This window comes from Cryptomeria japonica, chromosome 11 (assembly GCF_030272615.1).
Source record: "Cryptomeria japonica chromosome 11, Sugi_1.0, whole genome shotgun sequence".
NCBI classification, from domain to species: domain Eukaryota; kingdom Viridiplantae; phylum Streptophyta; class Pinopsida; order Cupressales; family Cupressaceae; genus Cryptomeria; species Cryptomeria japonica.
Genome location: NC_081415.1, coordinates 429,465,099 through 429,487,505, shown reverse-complemented (window position 1 = coordinate 429,487,505; position 22,407 = coordinate 429,465,099). Strand labels below are relative to the sequence as shown.

Genomic DNA, 22,407 nt, shown 5'->3' with positions numbered 1-22,407 from the left:
AAGTATTTGTAGACAAGTTTTAAGAAAAACCCCTAAAATCGTCCAACTCATACTTGCCATTTTGATTTAAGTTCGAAGATATTCATTAATCCTCCAATATTCCCTTTCAAAAAAACTTTCCATTTTGAATTAATATCTTAATAAATTTTTAATATTCCCTTAATATTCTCAAAAAAAACATTCGATTTTGGATTTATTTTGAGTCGTTTTTTTTTTTTACTTAGATATTTCTTCATTTTGGATTTAATTTTGAAATCTCTGTGGATTTTGTGACATCATGTTGACTTTGTTTGACCTTCCATGTGTAGGTTGATTTTTCGAATTTTATTTCCATCCTTTTCAAATTTTGGCGAATTTAGCCAACCTCTCTGTTGACGTGTATTTTGTACACTATCAAACACAGAATAAAATACCTAAGGGTACCTTATCCTCTCTTGAATAAAGCCTCTGATTGTTGAAGATATCGCGGAAAAGGATCAATCAGGATGACTCCAAGGTTCTTCGTTGTAGGATCTCTACGTGTGGATAAGCTCTTTGTGGTATGATGTGATTTGCTGGAATCACAAGGGGACTTACACTTGATGACTGAACTTCTGATTTGCTTTGAATATTGCTGGAACACAGGATTTCACTAGCTTTGATTTGAAAAAAAAGGAAAAAAGACGAGGGCGAGGAGAGAATCTAATCCTAATACTAAGGAATGTAGGAGCAATGATTGATCTTTGATGAAATTCTAACTAGGTCTTGTTTTGACATCGCAGGACCATCTCCACAAGGCTAGTGCGATCTTCGAAGGAAAGCTTTATGATGTTCAAATCATCACTGCAGGCATAGACACCATCAGGCTGATGCATATCAATGAAGAAGCGATAATTGAAGTTAAGCTTAAGCTGAATGATTCCAGTTGACTACACAAGGCAAGTCTACAATCAACAAACTGCTAGTAGTATGGATGCACGAATTTCACCATCAATCAAACACATTTCTTCCACTCATCTAATAACATAAAATCAAACATGAGAAGTATAGAGACCATGCAAATTGTTGAATCGACCCATAAATTTCACCATTTCTTCAATGAAGTTTCACAAGTCTTTTACAACAACCTCTTGGCAACAATCTTTGCCTTCTCTCTCTACTCTACTCTAATTGCTATTCTATCAACTGCTAATCACCTTCTAACTACTCTCTATCTGTCTTCTAACTGCTTCCAACTATATTCTAACTGCCTTTACAAATGAAATATGTACATTATAGTGCCCTCAATACAATTCGATGGCTAAGATCAATTCGAGATCAATGGCCAAGATTTTACAATGAAAACCCTAATTAGGGTTTGTTACAACCATTACATAACATTTAATGCTTGACCAATGATAAAATTGTATTGCTTGGACACATGTCCTCTCTAGAAAATTCGACCAATGAATAGCCGGGGTAGGTACATAGAAGTTTGTGCCACCTTCCATGAGTTAGGTACATTGAATCTGGACATGCTGAGGTGGACCACACTGACTGGATGAGCGATGACTAGGATGCCACCTCGTCCGACACTTGTAACTTGGTAGATATTCAACTTGATGTTGTTGAGAAGCTAGCTTTAATTAATTCATCTGGAACTATCTGCTTCTTCAACGAACCCTTTGCTCTGACTTCTTGTGTCCTTGATTTGCAGGATGATGATGTACTTGCCTTGGAATGCTGGATTGGAAGAGGTCGCCCTTATCTTGATGATGCTGGATCGAAGAAGGTTGTCCTTGTCGATGCTAGACTGGAGGAAGTCGCCCTTCTCCTTGCTTGATCGTCTTGGAGGAGACCGTCCTTGATCTGGCTTGATTTTCCAACTCCGGGATCTCCATTTGATGCCTACACAAAATATTAAAGTTAGTCTTTTGAGCATCAAACCTTAAAGCATGAAATTTAAGACCTTTCAAAGGTAAAACTTAAGATATTAATTTGAAAAAAGCCATGATAAATCAAGAATTACACATTTTCAAATTAATAATGAATGGAATTTGGATCTTCAAGACTTAGACTTTACAAAATTGCAATGGGATCACAATAAGTCTTGAATAAGAACTTCAAAAATGATTCTTCATACCTCCTCCTTTGATTGTTTAACTTACAAAACCTTGGCAAAAGAAGGAAGAGGACTGGATTTTGTTGGGCAAGATTTATAGCCATCCCTTGGATGAAGTACGCCTCCTTTAGCTTGGAAAAGAACTCCACCTTCCACTAGCTTCTTCAAAATCTGGAAATTCGCCTTCAAATGTCTTCAAAAATCTGGAAATTATCCTCCAAACTAGCAAGAAATATGCCTCTCCGATAGCCTTCAAGATGAATTTCGCCCTCCTCAAATTGCTCTTCAAGTTCGCATGAGAGATAATGCAAGAATGATTTGAATTGTAAAAAAAAAACACCTCCAATATATAGAGCGCTCACCCCTTTGCCTCCAAGGCCGACTTGCCAACAAAAGGCTAAGAAAATAAATAAAATTGCAAAAAGGAGAGGCCGACTTGATAAAATAATAAGAATAAGCCCTCAAGCGCTCCATTTTTAATTTTAATTTCACAAAAATTAATTTAAAATGCCTTTATAATAAAAAATTCGATTTTTTTAAGGCTCAAAATTAATTTATTAAATGCCATGTGCCTTTATTAAATGCCAATTTAATTTAAATTTTTCAAATATTTCGAAGTTAATGATTTTGGCATTTCATGCGATTTGGAGGATGTCAACGTTGGGATATGGCAAAAATAAAGAATGCACATGTTAAGCGCTCTGGTCCCTTGGAGAGGGACAGGAGCACTTTTTCATTTTTAGGCTAGGATTCTCAATTTTTGAAGTCAAACCTTTGTTCACCATGCTTTAGAAGATTCTTCCCATCTCATACAACGTTGCCTTAGCATAATCTCAGAGGGAATTTGTTGTTTTCAAAAAAAAGTGGGACGGTCCTTCAGTGAGGAACGGGAGCACTTTTGAGTCCATTGCATGAATTCTTGATCATATTAATCTTCAATTTACCCTCAAGGCGTAGAATATCACATTTCACACCATCTTGAGCCTTGGTAATAAAAATATTATTTCAAAATGCAAGGTAAATGGTCATATTTGGAAAAAGTGGCACGATCCTTCAGTGAGGGACGGGAGCACTTTTGCCAGTTGTCGTCAAAATTTGCAACTCTCGCATCTCAATTCAACTTCAAGGCATTTTAAACACTTTTTCAAACTTGCGCCTTGGTCTCAATTTTTCCAAAATTGGTGAGAAAGGCAAGATAACATGTTAAGTGCTCTGGTCCCTTGGTGAGGGACGGGAGCACTTTTGAAAAAGTGGCATGGTCCTTCAGTGAGGGACGGGAGCACTTTTGCAATTACAAGCTTATCTGTCCTTTGCTAGCCTTCGAAATTATCTTCAATGGATGAATCTTGCCTTCTTTCATTCATTTCAATCACGCAACTTGCCTTGCCTTTGCAAGAAATTTGTATTTTTAGAAAAGTGGGATGGTCCTTCAGTGAGGGACGGGAGCACTTTTGTCTTGGTCCCTTGGTGAGGGACGGGAGCACTTTTTACATCTTGGCATACTTTTTTCTTCTTTAAATCTCTCAATTGCGTCCAAGGCATAAAACATCCTTTCTTTCTTCCCATCCAAGTCAAGTTTTGCCATAAAATATCAAACAAATAGGAGAAACTTGAAAAAGTGGGATGGTCCTTCAGTGAGGGACGGGAGCACTTTTTGTCTTGGTCCCTTGGTGAGGGACGTGAGCACTTTTTGACATTTGGGTTGATTTACTCCTTTGTAGACTGCTTAAATTATATTCAATGAACAAAACATGCTTCCCTTAACCTCTTCAAATCATAAAATCACCTTAACCTTGCAAAGATAGTGCAAATTTGAAAAAAAGTGGCACGGTCCTTCAGTGAGGGATGGGAGCACTTTTTGCGTTCTAAGCCAAATTGCCTCACTTTCCATCTCGAAATTCCTTTGCTAGGGAAGATTTCATCTTACTTCATGCTATGAATAGAAGTTAATGTCCAAAAGAGGTCTAAAATTGTGCATATAAAGAAAAGTGCTCTGGTCCTTCAGTGAGGGACGGGAGCACTTTTGACCTTCTAGGCAAAAACTTCATCATTTCTTTGTTTTCAATCAAATCTGAATGCTCTATCATGTTCATTTCGTCCTTCATCATATCTTTGATGTCTCAATTTAACCAAACAAGGCCAGGAATGGCTCAAATAACTCTTTTCGCCCTGGTCCCTCAGTGAGGGACGGGAGCACTTTCGCCTTGGACCCTTGGAGAGGGACGGGAGCGCTTTTCGCTCTGGACCCTTGGAGAGGGACGGGAGCGCTTTTCGCTCTGGACCCTTGGAGAGGGACGGGAGCACTTTTCGCTCTGGACCCTTGGAGAGGGACGGGAGCGCCCTTTGACTTTTTGAACTCTCTATCAGGATAATTTTTATGGAATATAACATTTTCTTCTATGTTTCTTCTTTCTTATACTTTAAGTTATATTCCATATATACTTTCAGGATGTTTGAGAGTGGTTTCAGACCTCTAGGAGTATATTGCAAAATCTAGTTTTTGGAGGTTTTTCAGTTTCCAGACTTAGTCAAATTCAGGATCAGGACATTCCAGACTTAGCCAAATTTCAGGATCAAGACTTTCAGACTTAGCCAAATTTCAGGATCAGGACTTTCAGACTTAGCCAAATTTCAAGATCAAGACATCACTCAAGCCGGACTTGCTATCCTATTGATCTCCCCGACAGCACTCAAAATGCAAAGGCTAACTAACAAAACCCTAAAAGACCAAAAAAACAAACCCTAAAAAGCAAAAAGCAAGGGTCCCCATTTGCAATGGGGCAATGTGTGAAATGGTCACAACACTCTCCCAGGTATGGCGGACTTTGTCTAGAACTCCTTTGTGGCCTCTATTAACGTGAAAAAATTTAACTAGGGCATTGGGGCGGACTTTGATGTTGACCCCTCCATGGCCTCCTTTACCTTGGCGGACTTTGTAGTAGGCACCTTCCTACCTTGCTCTTTTACTTTGGCGGACTTGGGAGAGGGCTCCTACATGACCTCCATCTTGGGCGGACTTTGGTGGCGGCTCCCATCTTGGGCAGACTTTGGTGGTCTCTCAACTTGGGCGGACTTTGGAGACACCTCCTTATGACTTCTTCAACTTTGGGCGGACTTCAACCTTAGCCCCTTCATGGTCTCCTTCTCCCTTGGGCGGACTTCAAGCTTAGCCCCCACATAGCCTCCATCTCCCTTGGGCGGACTTCAAGCTCACCTCCTTCATGACTTCTTCATGGTTGGGCGGACTTTGAAGTTGCCTCCTTCATGGCCTCTTCATGGCTGGGCGGACTTTGACCCTTTCACCCACATGATCTCCTAAGGCTTGGGCGGACTTTAACCCATGCTCTTCCTTGGTCTCCTAAGCCTTGGGCGGACTTTAACCAATGCTCCTCCTTGGTCTCCTAAGCCTTGGGCGGACTTTAACCCATGCTCCTCCTTGGTCTCCTAAGCCTTGGGCGGACTTTAACCCATGCTCCTCCATGACCTCTTTAGGTGGGGCGGACTTCAGGCAAGGCACCCACACAGCCTCTTAAGGCATGGCGGACTTTGATGAGAGCACCCACAGAGCCTCCTAAGGCATGGCGGACTTTGATGAGAGCACCCACAGAGCCTCCTAAGGCATGGCGGACTTCATGCAAGGCTCCTTCATGGCCTCTTCAACCTTCGTGATGGGGTTTGAACCTGCAGAAACACTTCAAAACCCTTGTTAGCCAAACTTAGAAGAATTTTCGAAGAAATTTCAAAATTTCACAGTTGAATCTAATTTAATTGGATTAACTTGAAATTTGAAATCCGTGCTTAGGTGGATCATCTGAAAAAGCAAAAAGCCTAAAATCTAGGGATTTTAGCTTTTTAGGTCAAAACTTGAAATTTTCGAGATCTAGTCGGAGCTGGTCGATGGTGCAAGTGTAAACCCTAGGTTTGCATCTCGAAAAAGCAAAAAGCCTAAAATCTAGGGATTCAACTTTTTTAGGTCAAAACTTGGAATTTTTGAATTCTGGTAGAAGCTGGTCGATAGTGCAAGTGTAAACCCTAGGTTTGCATCCTTAAAAAGCAAAAAGCCTAAAATCTAGGGATTCAGCTTTTTTAGGTCAAAACTTGGAATTTTCGAATTCCGGTTGAAGCAGGTCAGTGGTGCAAGTGTAAACCATAGGTTTGCATCCCGAAAAAGCCAAAAAGCAGACATCCCTAAAAAATAGGAAAAACTTTCTAAAAATAGCCATACCGAGGATCGGGCTAAAAATGCCAAAAACGAAACTTCCTAAAAAATAGGAAAAAAACAAAAAAGCAAATTTTCTAAAAATAGAAAGTTGTCCAAATTCGTCCAAATCAATTGCGATCTTCGTCCTTTGGCCTCTCTAAGCACTTTGGTGGTGTTCACACTTCAGAATCACATAACTTGCAAAAATTAACTTTCAATCGTCAGGGCCTGAAATGCTCTGAACTGGACAAGGCTTGGTGAAACTGCAGCAAAAGGTCACAGGACACTAACAAAATCCTAGAAAGCAGGAGAAGAGAGGGTCCCCATTTGCAATGGGGCGATGTGTGGAACAGGTCCCAACAAGATGGTCTCTTAGGGATCATAGTTGATTAGACTAGATCACACTACTTTCTTTGATGATACATAATCTATTTAAAGGACCTGATGATTGCCAAGAGGAACACAACTGTGACCCAACAAATGCTTAAACTACCTGAAGCTAACAATTGATACATAGTCGGAAAAACAATATTATCAAAACATAATAATAAACATTTTACTTTGTTGTGCTAGCCTTTTTCTTTGGACATCTAGTGTCTTCATGGTCTCCAAACCCACACCATTTGCACAATAATTGTACTTTGTTGTGCTTGTTTTGGTAGTCTCTCACACAGTGTCCCCATTCGCCACATTATTAGGATTGTATGTTAGGGCATCCTTTGGGGTCATATTGTATGGGCACTCCTTTGTTGAATGATCCATAACCTGGCAAATCTCACAAAACATCTTTTTGGGACAATTACTTTTTGTGTTCCTCAATTTTGCACTCAATACACCATTTTTTTTGTATTGTATTGTATTCTAAGTTATCGATTCAGGGTCAGGTACGGATACGGAATCGGGTATGGAATAGTGGAATCAACAATTTTTTTTTGCCCTTGGGTATGAGTACGGGCACGTCCACACACAGACACAGACATACATATTTAAATTATATATATATATATACACACACACACACACACACATAGATTATATATATGTTCAAACATCAAAATTATAAAATATAAACTGTCACTACCATTATTACAATGATACAATCTATACAATGTAACTTTACCATACATAAATGATAAATCCATAATTGCCAATAAATATTCACATATCATAAATGTCATATCATATTCATAATTTGCAAAAATGATAATATTCAAGTTTCAAAATGTCACAACACAATGAAAGTTCAAATTACAAGCCATCTATGGGATTTAATCTCCATATTCATCTTCATGTGAAGCATCCAACCCATGCCCAAGGTCATCATTGGGTTCAAATTCAGCATCAATTGAACCACCATCCATTGCAATGCCACTCCCACTAGCTATGTCTGCCTCAAGTTCCATAATTGCCTTGTCTATAGAGAGTTGGATAAGCTGTGCAACTGTAGCATCTAAATCAGCACACTCAAGGGCTAGATCCCAATTCCTTGTTGCACCCGCATTATATTCAGGTTTCTTATGTGACAACAAATGAAGGTTGGAGTGTATGTAGACGAAATCCTCTGCTTTCTTTGCACCCAAACAATTACGTTTGACTGAGTGGATGGAGTATGTACTCCAATTCCGCTCAGCTGAAGAAGAACTTGCAACCTGTTAAAAGCTAAAACATAATTAGAAATTTATAAATTATAAAATAAAAATATGATAGCATCAAATGGAATTGTAAAACTATAAAAATAAAAAATAAAAAATAAAAAAGATACATACTTGGGAGAGAAGTTTAATTGCAAGAGGCTGCAAGAAAATGGAGCCTTGACTATGTACATACCACCACTCATCAGCATCCATCCCATATCTGGCTTGAAGAGCTACAATATCATGATATTTTGTGGATACAAATTGGCCAAACTCCCTCAAGACAATATTTCTTGTCTCCTCATCTTGATATATCTTTTTAAAGGCAACCCTATAACCAATAGCAACCTCTGTATCTCTATATAGTGGCACCCTCCTTGGTGTTGTAAGCATCTTTGCACTATAAAATTTTGGCATCTTGTACCAACGGTCAACAACAATTTGTTGCACAACTTTGAAAAATGTTTCCGTTGGGTCATTTTGTTTTTTTTGTATTACTTATTTTCTCCACCATGCAATCCATGGCATCATAAATTTCACCTAAACATGAGCGATTAATATTAGCATACCTAATCATGCTCATGATGGGCTCCGTGAAATTCAAAACATATTCTACATTATCCCATTGTAACGGAGGAAATTTGCTACCTCAAGGATGATGGATCCTTGAGAACAAAATCTCCCTCTGATACCTTCTCGAACTGGCGCTAAGGTGAACTGGCGCTAAGGTGAGCTAGGGGATAACAAAATTATGCTAAAGTGACAAAAAGCCAGGAGGACTCTCTGGGCAGCTCTACTAAGCCTCTGTCCTCGGGACGAGCGTGCAGAGCTGGGATGCCAGCGCGGCGCGCTGTCTTCTTGTACGGACAGAGCACAAAGTTCGAGCATAAAGCTCTAGAAGAACTAACAGAAGTTGCAAAACAACTAAACAATATTGAAATGAATTAAAAGCACGGATTACAAAAGAAAATAAGAAATAAAAGGAAAGTAAGGAAATGTTATGAAATGGCCACTGTATGAAGCCTCTCGCAAGATAGTCTCTTCCTCATGATGACGTACCTGCACACACGTAAGAAGGAAAATGTTGTGGGTTGTGTTTTGGAGCCCACCTAAGTCAGACTCTCGTTTTGGTGATTCCACCTCCACAAACAACCCAAGAAGCCACGAGAATTATAATATGATAAAGAGGAAATTGGAAACAATGTAAAATGATAACTTGGTAAACGAAAGGAAGGGCGAGTAAGCATAACTCTCCTTTCACAATGCTTGTTGAGATGATGGCACAAGATATTTAGAAAGCTGCAACAATGGTGGTGTTCACACGAGAAGTTGTAAATGCTGTCCAAGAAATCTCCAAGAGCTTCAACTTGCAAAAGATTATCAACTTGCCAAGGAAATCCTTCAAAATGCCTTGGAAATTGATAGATAAAGGCCCTGGAAGGAAACCGGACGTCAGTGGGCGCATGCAGAGGCGTTACGATTCCTTCCGGGCATAGACATAACGCTCAAATGGCCACTTGCAGACTATCAGATTCGCGAGATGAGAGCGCGCCGCGTAGATTTCTCTGCGTTGCGCCCTAGTTTCCGAAGGTGACAGGTTGGCAGAGTTGGTAATGCATTCGCTTGAAGCTGACTAGGATGATCCGAGTGGACAAAAGGACAAAGGTGGCGAAGCCCGACCTCTAATGACATGAAGGCGCCATTTGTTCCGATAATTGCTAGGGGTGTGATTTTTGATATTACACCCACCATTTCTCATTTAGGATCAATGCTCTTACTTTTTGAGCTCTTTCTGTGTTGGATTGCTTCTATACACTCCACAAGGTGTTGATGACCATAGAACTCAAGGCGTCTCACACCTTCACAAGTTGTCTTAAGACAAGCGTGTGAGATGCAAATCGTGTTTCATCAACCTAACATGACATAAAAAAATACACATCATATATCAACTATAAAAAATAAAAACTAAAAATTTAAAAAATAAAATTTAAATTAGTAGTTAACTTTAACAACTCCAACTTGGAGAAGGTCCTAAAAATGGCTTGTGACATATGATGATTAGTCACAAACATTTGAATCTCCTCGCCCTCCGCATACACTTGTTTCACCCAATCAATTTGTGTGCCAATCTTTTGCATGATTAAATTGAGTGAGTGGACTACACATGGTGTCCAAAAGATTTGACCATATGTAGCCTCCACTATAGTCCCAATTGCCCTACAAATATTAGCATTCTCTGTTATGACTTGGACAACATTTGTCAAGCCCCACCATGTCAATTCATTCTATGAGGATATTGGCAATGAAATGTGCATCTTTCACTTGCCCCTCACAATCCACCACTTTCAAAAACATTGCCCATTTAGGGCACACTGCTATAACATTGATCAATGGCCTATTTTTATAACGTTTTTATCCATCACAAACGATGGACATACCTGTTTTCGGCCATGTATCTTTGATGACTTTCAACCGTGTCTCTACGGATGCTTTCTCCTTTGCCAATAAGGTGGTTCACACCTTTTCATACCCTTGACAAACATAATTAGAAAGTGTATTGCAAAGGGTATGCACCATTTCTTGAAAGTAAGGTGATCTAACAATGTTGAAAGGAAGCCCATTGCCATAAATGCAATGCTCTGATCTGCAATCTGTTTCATTTCATTTTTGAAGGCAGTATCCAATGGGCCTCTTTTCTGTGAAACCACAACATTCTTTAGTGCAGAAGGTGGTGGTATTGGCATGAAAGGATGTGGGCGAGCGGGTCTTGTGGAGACACTACTACTAGAAGGCCTCTTTGACCTTGCCTTGGCAAGAGGATGACTAGTCTTTGCTTTGCCACTTCTCCTATCAGCTCCCTCTTGTTCTCTAATATATTCCAAAACTAGAGCTTTTGGCAGCCCCTTGCCATCTGATCCCAAACAAAATTTTATTCCATGTTCGGGGATGAAGCAAAGGCGACCTTTCACTCGATAGTATGAGTTGGTATACTTAGTGGCACAATGGTTACACCGCCAAAGAAAACTCCCACCACCAAACATTTGCTTGATCATTGTTGTATAATGCCAAACTAGTGAATCAACATCAATTTTAAAGGGGTTATGCTGAGTTCGAGCTTGGGAAACCGATTTAGAGTTTGCACTTGCACTTCTAGTTTGAGCTATTATGTATGATTATATGAATAATGCACCTAAAATAAAAAGAGAAAATACAACATTATTGGAAAAAATGGGCATTATAACCCCATACTATGCGAAGTGTAAAAAAATATACATTACTTATTTAAAAAATAATTTTAAAAACTTAATTTAAAAAAAAAAAACTTAAAAAATTCCTGAAAACTTGAAAAAAATTCAGATTCACTCACCTTTGATGGCTAAATCTTCGTTCTCCAATGATTCCTACGCCTTTAATGCATGTCTCACACCTTTGTAGCCTTCACCTTCGAAGAAAAATGCAAAAAGCTTCAAAAATTGTTTGGAGAGAAAAAATCTTGAAAGATGCAAATAAAATGAGATGAATGATTGTACAGAGGAGTAAAATGCATCATAGGGGCGAAATTAGGGTTTAATGGGAAAAAAAATAATAAAAAGTGTTTTTTAATTAAAAAATTGCGCTTTTTGACCCGTGGGCCCCGTTTTTGAGAACCCACGAGCCTTGGTCCACCTAGGTCCACCCGGGTCTGCCCCAGGCGACTGGGTCCTTTGTGGGTCCTATGAATCAGGATCCACAAAGGACCTAGCCACCTGGGTCGCACTCGGGGAGAACCCAGGTGTGGACTAGGCTCGGATTCGACTCCGATTCCAGACTGGGAGAGGAGAATCCGGTATGTTAGATTGTATTGTAGAAGATTTGAAATTAACACCATTTAGGCACCTACAATATGGACTTTGCCATTGAACCAAAGGCCCTTTGGCAAATACACCATAGTTTGTTAGTTTCTTTGCTGGTTTCTTTCTTTGGCTTCAGTTATTTCATCATTTGGAGCATGTCCCTCCAGAGTGCTTGTACAGTTCCTAATTTATTGACACTGTTGTCATTCGAACTTCCATCTTCCTCTGTTTTTCTTTTATTGTGCGAGTCTTCAATTTCAATGTCCATCACTCGATTGTAGGCTTCAAAATATCTCCTTTGATTTACAACCTTCCAATGCCCCGAAGGCTAGTCATACAATTCTGTGAAGGAACCTAAATTTGTCTTCCAACTTCCCTTGTCTAGAGAAGGTTGTCTTGACTTTTCAACTTGACTGCATTCTTGGGAAGGGCTCCGACTTGGGAATTGCCTGGTTGTATTTTCCTCAAGTGTTTCTCGTAATCCTCTCCTTTATTCACATTGCTTGATGATCCTTAAAGATCACTTGATCTCATGGTCTTAAGCCCCTTGTAACCTCGTCTCGACTTTATTCGGATTTAAGAGCATGAATTGCTCAAATCTGGGTTTTTTTCAAGGCTACAACTCCAAATGTTTACTGCTCTATTTGATAAAATTAATACATGAACTAATAATAGAGATGACAATGCATACCAGATACAAGAGTAAAATATATCTTTAATACAAGAGTAGACAATGCATGAATTGACTTCTTACTGCTTTGAATGGGTTAATTACAGTCTCTGTTGGATGTCCTTGAATCATGTTAAAAATGAGAGATTCCTATGAATATATAAATGTGATGGGAAAAGCCAAAGTTTAGCCAGTTTTTGACCTATTCAAAGTAGAAATACTATAATAATATTAGTGGCCAGATCATGAAATAATTTATATATTTGTTTTTAATGTTACTAGGTCAGTATTATATTCTACCAATGAAGAATTAGATACATGCGTATGAGTATGGGGATCTGGATAAGTTATGCTATTAGTGGAGCATCCGATGTTATTTTGGTAACATGTTTAAAAGGGTGTGTGGTCTATAGTGAAAAGCACTAAAAAATCCAAAACTTATTAGGTACATCAGGGTCAGGTGTTGTCATCCTTTACCCTCCATCTCATTTTCCTAGAGTTATTGATCCATACAAATATGTAAACTTGCAATGCTTCAAATATATTTTAGTATTGATTTCTTACTGCTTTAAATGGGTTAATTACAGTCCCTGTTGGATGTCCTTGCATCATGTTAAAAATGAGAGATTCCTACGAATATATAAATGTGATGGACAAAGCCAAAGATTAGCCAGTTTCTGACCTATTCAAAGTAGAAATACTATAATATTATTAGTGGCTAGATATGATGAAATAATTTATATATTTGTTTTTAATGTTAGTAGGTCAGTAATTATATTCTATCAATGAAGAATTTGATACATGCGTATGAGTATGGGGATCTGGATAAGTTAGGTTATTATTGGAGTCTCCAATGTTATTTTTTTAACATGTTGAAAAGGGTGTGTGGTCTATAGTCAAAAGCACTAGGATATCCAAACCTTATTAAGTGCATCAGGGACAGGTGTGGTCATCCTGGACAATACTTGCATACCAGGCATGGGTATGGGTGAGGACTGATTTTTGGTAGGTTGTATGGAATTGAGGGTGACCTGCATAATTCTTACGAGATATTTGATTCTTTTTTCTAATGTCATGAATTCAATTGTTTTATGGTACTGTGGAGCTTGTTACTGGAAAAACTGTGCATGTTTCTGGAGAATAAGTACAGGGGGCACTTAATCATGTGTCCAGACTCCAAACATAATGTTTATTCAATGCACTACATATGTATATTTTATCTTAAACTGAAATTTGATTAATGGGGTATTCTGTTGTTACTACCTAAGAACAGACATCAGGGGGTCAATTGAATCTATACACTTAATTCATGTTAATCTGAACTCAGTATCATTATCAACCTTGATCTATTTGGTTGATCAATTGCCTGGATTCTTTTTTGATCATGAGTAGCTTTTTGAGCATTTCTTATATTTTCAGATGGAATGTATGAGTTAGGGAAGCGAGACCCTCAAATATAAGTTCTTGCCTTTCCCTATAATCAAGTAAGGCCAATCCTATAAAGCTTAGTTTGTCATTGCAATTTTTGGTCATTTTTGTTTTTACCTTGTGGTCTTGCTCATAATGACACTGATCTAGCACATTTCTAGAAAACAGTTTTAATCACGAGTTGCTTTCTTTAGTGTTTCTTCCAATGTCAGGTGGAATTGATGAGATATTTAAATATAAACCCTTTCCTTCCCCCAATAACCAAGCAAGATCAATCTTATAATTGTAAATGATGTTCAATTCTCAATTCAATATGCAAGATATATTCTAGTTTATATTTCTTCATCTATGTATTATCTATTTATATGATAAATCTGATTATCTTCTTTTGTATGGCAGGTGAGAGGAGCATTTATTGATTTCGATATCCTTCTCACAAATATCGATTGATATATATATGCAAGAGGGGAGGATCAAGCAATGCCTTGACCGGTCATGTCTTTTAGACATGATCGATCAAGACACTACTTGATCGCACCCTTTGACTTTAGAATTACCAATTGGTGTATACATTAATCAACAGTCCGATACAAATCGGGGTCTACGTAACTTATTAGTTAACACCAATCGATGTCTACGTAACTTGTTAATTAACACCAATCGGTGTCTATGTAACTTGTTAACCGTTACCAATTGGTGATCGCTTAAGTGATACCAAACGGTGTATGCTTTGCCACCCGATACAATCGGTTAATCCCGATAACCATCATTAGTTTACTGTCAATAAATCAACCGATATAAATCGGGAAACTTTTGTTAGCCCGATAATAATCGGTGATCACAGTTATAATGCAAACCGATGTTAATCGGTATATTATGCTATGATATGATTATCGATAGTTTGAACATTGATCGAACTAAGTAGATTGAACATATACAAATGAAGAATGATCATCAAATGAAAGAACAATAGCTTGAAGTTTTTCCTAATAGTTTATCGATAGGATAAATGATTGAATGAGAGACTTCATTTATCTCTCATTCAATCATTTATCTTACCGAAGCTATCATGCATTAACACTCCCTCTTAGCTAGGTAAGATAAATGCAAACAATATATCAAGCATCACAATTCAAATGATGGTTAGTATTCTTTACACAATCTGACTCTCTAGAAAATCATATCACCTAATCACATTATATGAAGTATCACCTAAACACGTGATACAAATGTCCATCACGTCAATCTTGTGATGACAGGATATCACCTAAGCATGTGATATCAGTATTGCCTAAACACGCAATACTTGAGGATAATCATATGAGAAAGATTAAATTCTCATCTTATCCAAGTTGTGGTATGTGCACTAACACCTTATACAAATGTTTTACCACAACACAATCATGGCACATCCATGACACACTAGAGATCCAACATGATAACTGGATTGGACATCATAAGATCGTCACCTTATAATGTCTACATACAAGTGTTCATTATCTTGAGAGATCGTCACCTCTTAGATATGAACCCAGGGGATAAAATCCAAAATGTCCTATCATGACAAAGAAGTTTACACATTAAACATCTTATTGATATTACAAAGCAAATTACCTTTCTATCATACCTAAACCTTTTCTGAAGTGATCAACTTTCACTCTGGAAAGAGGTTTGGTCAGACTATCTACAATTTGATCCCCTGTACAAACATATTCTAATTGGATCACATTCCTGTCTACCATATCTCGCACATAGTGGTATGGAATCTCAATATGCTTGGATCTGTCATGGAACACTGGATTTACTGAAAGTTTTATGCAGCTTTGATTGTTACAATGTATAACAATGGGTTTCATAGGCTCTCCAAACAACCCCACAAGCAACTTCCTAAGCCATACTGCCTCTCGGGTAGCCATAGAAGCTGCAATGTATTCGGCCTCGGTGGAGCTTTGAGCTACAAAAGACTGCTTCCTGCTGATCTAAGATATCATAGCTGAACCTAGACTAAAGCAACACCCTGAAGTGCTTTTTCTGTCAGTCACACTTCTAGCCCAATCTGAATCTGTAAATCCATGTAGGTCTATATCAACTTTCTCATATTTGAGACCAAGGTTTAGGGTACCTTGTAGGTATCTCATAACGTGTTTTACTGCAACCAGGTGTATCTCCTTAGGTTCACACATAAAATGACTTAGAGCATTAACTGCAAAACAGATATTTGGCCTTGTATTTACCAGGTACATCAGGGACCCAATCATCTGTCTGTATTGAGTAGGGTCAGTGGGTTGTGACTCTGCTGCTGCTTCTTTAAGTTTATGTAAATTGGTTTCCATAGGAGAGGTCATGGGCCTACAATTTAGCATTCCGAATCTCTTCAAAATGTCCAAGGTATACTTTCCTTGGTTTAGTATAATGTTGTCAGAAATCAGCCATACTTCCAATCCTAAGAAGTAATGAAGGAGTCCCAAGTCCTTCATATCAAATTCTTTGGATAGATCTTTCTTGCATTGATCTATAAGGTGATCATTTCCTGTGATTAATAAGTCATCAACATATAAAATCAATATTAGCATATCACCTTTATTTCTTTTGTAGTAGAGATTAGGATCTGCATCATTCTTGGAGAAGCCTAGTCCTGAGAGATAGGTGTCAATTCTTTCATACCAGGCCCTGGGAGCCTGTTTAAGCCCATAGAGAGTTTTCTTGAGTCTACACACATGAGACTCTGCATCATGAATTTCAAACCCTTCAGGTTGCTCTAAGTAGACTTCTTCTGAGATCTCACCATTTAGAAATGTTGTCTTAACATCCATCTGGTGTACCTTCCACCCCTTTGTTGCTGCAATGGCTAATACAGCTCTTACTGGTGTATACCTGGCAACAGGTGCAAAAGTTTCTTCATAATCTATTCTTTCCCTTTGTGAGAACCCTCTAGCTACAAATCTGGCCTTGTGTTTTTCAATACTGCCGTCTGCAGCATGTTTGATCTTGAAAAGCCATTTAGATGAAACAATAGATTTCTTAGTTGGCCTAGGAACAATCTCCCAAGCATCATTTTTCATAATGGATTGAAACTCTTCAGACATGGCATCCTTCCATACTTGATGTTCAAGTGCATCTGATACATTGTTTGGTTCGACATTAGAGAGATCATTCATAAGGGCAACATAGCTAGTGAATTTATTAGGCCTTTTGCTTTCCCTGAAGGTTCCTGAAGGAGCAACAAACTTCTAAGCTTCTGCTACAGTCTTGGTGGCCCATAGTGGTCTTTTCTTGAGGTTTTCTCTAGGTGGATTTTGAGTTTCACCTATAGTTTCCTTAGGATTCTCCCTCTGAAGCTCAAGAGTAGGATCTTCATCTATGCTAGGGGTAGGGATATAGACTTCAGGCTCTAGTGAACTTTGGGCTCTTTTGAAGGCTAAGTCTTCTTCAAAAATCACATCCCTACTTAGTTCAATATTCTTTTGACCAGGTATATAGATCCTGTAGGCTTTGGAGGTTTCACTATATCCTACAAGGATTCCCCTTTTTTCCAGAAGGCTCTAATTTTAATCTTTTCTCCCTAGGTACATGAATATAGACAGGGCATCCAAATATCCTAAGGTGGCTGATATCTGGTTTTGATTTAGTAAAGACTTCCTCAGGGGTCTTATCTTCAAGATGGGAGTGAGGACATCTGTTTTGAATATATACAGCAGTGCTAGTTGCTTCTGCCCAAAGATTGACATTTAGATTCTGATCAAGAATCATAGCTTTGACAACTTCAACAATTGTCCTATTTTTCCTCTCAGCTACTTCATTTTGTTGAGGATTATAAGGTATTGTTAGCTCTCTCTTAATCCCTGAATTTTACAAAACTCTTTAAATAATTCTGATGTGTATTCCCCCCCATTATCAAGTCTTAGGGTTTTAATTTTATTTCCTGAGTACTCTGTTAGTGATTTGAATTCTTTAAACCTATTAAGGATCTCTTCTGATTCTTTACATTTCAGAAAGTAGATCCAAGTTTTCCTAGAGTAGTCATCAACAAATGTTACATAATACAAAAATCCCCCCAAAGAAGGTACAAACATGGGTCCGCATACATCAGAATGAACTAACTCTAAAATTTTACTTGTTTTCCTAATACTATTTTGAAAAGCACCCTTAATATTTTTACCTAGGGCACATCCTTTGCATGCCCCTGAATGATATTGTTTTAACTTAGGTAGACCTGTGACAAGGTCTCCCATTGATGATAAAGCTCTAAAATTCAAGTGGCCTAGTCTTCTATGCCAGACTTCATTAGCATTTGTAGTTTCATGGATTAGGACTAAGTCGAGCTCTGTGCATAGCTCATACAAGTAGCCTTGTCTTTGACCAATAGTTTTAGCTTTCTTGATGGATGAATTCTTTGGCCAAGCCAACACTCTGTTGTCCATGAAGGTCACTCTGTATCCATTGTTCTCCAGTGCTGATATTGAAACTAGGTTTCTCTTGATGCCTGGAACATATAGTACTCCTTTAAGTTGTAATGATACACCTGACTTTAGTTTGATGGTGCAGGTTCCAACTCCTTTGATTGGATGTGTAGAGTCATCTCCGATAGTCACTTCCTCATCATTCTCCTCTTTCATGGAGTCTAGCACTTCTCCGAATCCTCTAATGTGTCTGGATGAGCCACTATTGATCACCCAGGAGTTAACTTTGTTTGATGCTTGGTTTGTGAGTGCTGAATAGAGTACATACTTCTCGGGGTCCTCTTCCTTTTTAGATTTTCCTGTTTTGGCAAATGTGGCTTGTTGCGTAGCTCTTTCTGGACATCTGGCAACATAGTGCCCAAATTTGTCACATCTGTAACATTGAATTTGAGAAAGGTTCTTCTTGAAGGTGTTCTTGCCATGACGACCCTTTCTCTTTCTAAATTGTTTCTGCTTGCTTTTCTAGTTTGAGTTTGTATTTAGAACTTGGAGATCTTCATCTATATTCTTTTGCTTGACCCCTTTCTTATTTTGCCTTGATTCCTCTTGGAGACAGTCAGCCTTTAGCCTATCAAATTTTGGAAATTCATCCCTTGCACTGATGCCTTGGATGAATGTTTCCCATATGCTAGGTAACCCATCTAGAGCAATGAGTGTTAATTCTTTGCTTTGGATCTCATATCCAAGGGTTGCTAGTTCATCCCTTAGGGTTGATATTCGCATGAAGTAGGCATTGACTGATTCTCCTTTGATCATGGCTATGTGATTTATTTCTCTTTTTAAAGCCAAGGTTCTACTGGCATTAGATATTTCAAATGCATCTTCAAGTGCTTTGAACATGTTGTAGGCTGTTTCATGTTTCCTTATGATGGGCATAATGTTATTTCTCACCCCATCAACTATGATTTTGATGGCCTTTTCATTTCCCTCTCTCCAAGTTGTTTTGTCAAGTTCAGTCTCAGGTTCTGCAGTTTCAGTTTTTACGAATGATTCGACTTTATTTTCTTTTAGAATCATCTGAATTTTGAACTTCCATGCTGAGAAGTCATCACCTCCTCCGAGTCTATCTTCAAATCTGATAGCGCTAGCCATTAGAAGAATTGTGATGTTGAATATATGCTTGTTTTGAATTTTCCACAAAATTGAACAGCCTCAGGTTCGATTTAACTGTAGCTCTGATACCATGTAAATGATGTTCAATTCTCAATTCAATATGCAAGATATATTCTAGTTTATATTTTTTTGATCTATGTATTATCTATTTATATGATAAATTTAATTATCTTCTTTTGTATGGCAGGTGAGACGAGCATTTATTGATTTTGACATCCTTCTCACAAATATCGATTGATATATATATGCAAGAGGGGAGGATCAAGCAATGCCTTGACCGGTCATGTCTTTTAGACATGACCGATCAAGACACTACTTGATTGCACCCTTTGACTTTATAATTACCAATTGGTGTATACATTAATCAACAGCCCGATACAAATCGGGGTCTACGTAACTTATTAGTTAACACCAATCGATGTCTACGTAACTTGTTAATTAACACCAATCGGTGTCTACGTAACTTGTTAACCTGTTACCAATTGGTGATCGCTTAAGTGATACCAAGCGGTGTATGCTTTGCCACCTGATACAATCGGTTAATCCCGATAACCATCATTAGTTTACTGTCAATAAATCAATCGATATAAATCAGGATACTTGGTTAGCCTGATAATAATCGGTGATCACAGTTATAATGCAAACCAATGTTAATCGGTATACTATGCTATGATATGATTATCGATAGTTTGAACATTGATCGAACTAAGTAGATTGAACATATACAAATGAAGAATGATCATCAAATGAAAGAACAATAGCTTGAAGTTTTTCCTAATAGTTTATGGACAGGATAAATGATTGAATGAGAGACTTCATTCATCTCTCATTCAATCATTTATCTTACCGAAGCTATCATGCATTAACAATAATGGCTATATTATCACAGTTTATAAGTTATTGTTATATTTACATTGTGCTGTACAGGTTGAAGAGCTATATTCACTAGACTTGGAATCCCTAAGCAATCTTTGGTAAGCAATTTGTTTAGCTGTTATATGTATTTAAATTGCAATGAACTACAATATCTTGTGCGGCCTCTGACCATATTACACTGCAGGCCAGTTTATGGCTTAGTATTCCTTTTCAAGTGGAGGCCAGGAGAAAAAGATCATCGACCTGTACTGGAAGATTATAGCCCAAATTTGTTCTTTGCAAGCCAGGTGAATCCTTGTTAGATAGCTGAAAGACCTTTTGGAATATATATGATACATTATACTTGAGGATGATGAAATTCTTGTGAGTGTCTGCTTCAATATGGTGGTGTTGTATGTGATTTGCTGCAGGTGATCAACAATGCTTGTGCAACTCAGGCAATTCTTTCAATTCTCATGAATTGTGCAGATATTGATATTGGCCCAGAACTGTCAAATTTGAAGGAGTTTACCAAAAATTTTCCACCTGAGCTCAAAGGCCTTGCTATCAACAATAGCGAAGCAATACGAACTGCTCACAACAGCTTTGCTAGACCAGAACCCTTTGTTTCTGATGAACAGAAACTTGCTGATAAAGATGATGACGTATATCATTTCATAAGCTATATACCTGTTGATAACACATTATATGAGTTGGACGGATTGAAGGAAGGGCCCATCAGTCTTGGACAGTTCAATGGAGGTCGAAACAGCTTAGAATGGTTGAAGATGGTTCAACCAGTAATTCAAGAAAGGATTGAAAAATATTCCAAAAGTGAAATAAGATTCAACCTCATGGCTATCATAAAAAATAGAAAAGATATATATACTGCAGAACTTAATGATCTTCAGAGTAGGAAAGATCAGATTATGCAACAGTTGGCAGCCACAAATTGCAATGGAGAAGATAGGATGGAAGAAGATTCTGGGCAAGGAAGACATAGCACTACCATTGAAGTGCTTGACAGGTCGCTCCTGGAAATTGATGCAGACATTGATATTGTCAAGGAGAAGATATTGTTTGAGGAAGAGAAATTCAAGAAATGGAGGACTGAGAATATTCGTAGGAAGCATAATTACATACCATTTTTGTTCAATTTTCTCAGAATGTTGGCTGAGAGAAAGAAACTCAAACCTCTGATTGAAAAGGCGAGACAAAAGACATGAATGATCTTTGGGTGAATATAATTTGCAAGTGAGGTGAGTCTTCTTCAGCTTTTGGATGATTTGTAGTTGGTAGTTTAGATTCAGCAGCGTTGAAAGGATAAATGGGTTTGATAGAAATGTTTTTTATCATTAGGATTTCATTTATCAATTACATGCTTTTTAGGTTGTCAGATTTGATCGTTGATTATACAAATATATGCCTAGTTTTGTGTGTCTTAAGGTAGTGCAATTATGAGTGATATTAAACTGTATTGGAGAATTAGTTTAGATTTTGGACATTGCTTATGTGCTGGAGGTAGATGGCTTATCATGCCTTCTTCATTTGTTGTTTTCAGCTTGCTTTAATGAAATTAATTTCTTTTGGATGCTGTGTTGCAGACATCGAATAATATGCAGGAGGAGTCAGGGTATTTATTTTTAGTACATTAAATGGAAGGAAGCTCGACATCGTTTCCTAGCTAATTTTGGTCATTTGTTGACCTAAATATAATATTTTTTTTTGTTATTTGTTTTCAATTCATGGATCAGACTATCTCCAAATTATTGAAATCTTTATAAGATTTTACTTCTCAACCATTGTAAAATAACAGGCAATTGTTTCCAAATTGTAACTTAAAAATTTCAAAAGTGCAGGTTACAGTCAGTTATATGCCCCCGTTGAGTGTGCCTTTCTGCTAGTTCTTTTAAGTTTTACCATTGTGACCTTTTAGTCTTTATTTAATGTAGTGAGCAAATTGGTAGTTTGTAGGCCTAGGAAAGTCCATGAGTTGTGACCATATGGTTCTTCAATGATGGTCATTTTCGATCTCGCATTGAAGGGGTCTACTAGTGTTGTTTGTTATTAATATCTTTCTAGTGCTAGAGTGGCGTTATATTAAATGATAACCTTGTTAATTTATGTTTTGGG

The 22,407-nt window shown here is 37.9% G+C and overlaps 1 protein-coding gene across 2 annotated transcripts in view; it reads left to right on the top strand.

Moving 5' to 3' along the window:
• LOC131073659 (ubiquitin carboxyl-terminal hydrolase 2) overlaps nt 1–22,143 on the top strand; it is an 80,153-nt gene extending 58,010 nt beyond the window's left edge. For both annotated transcript variants that reach the window (XM_058010160.2, XM_058010159.2), the window contains exons 4-7: nt 20,347–20,393; nt 20,480–20,582; nt 20,706–21,533; nt 21,879–22,143. In XM_058010160.2, the coding sequence (XP_057866143.1) occupies nt 20,347–20,393; nt 20,480–20,582; nt 20,706–21,500 (945 nt within the window). In that variant the 3' untranslated portion in view covers nt 21,501–21,533; nt 21,879–22,143. The remainder of the gene's footprint in view (nt 1–20,346; nt 20,394–20,479; nt 20,583–20,705; nt 21,534–21,878) is intronic.
• The last annotated feature ends 264 nt before the right edge of the window (nt 22,144–22,407 follow it).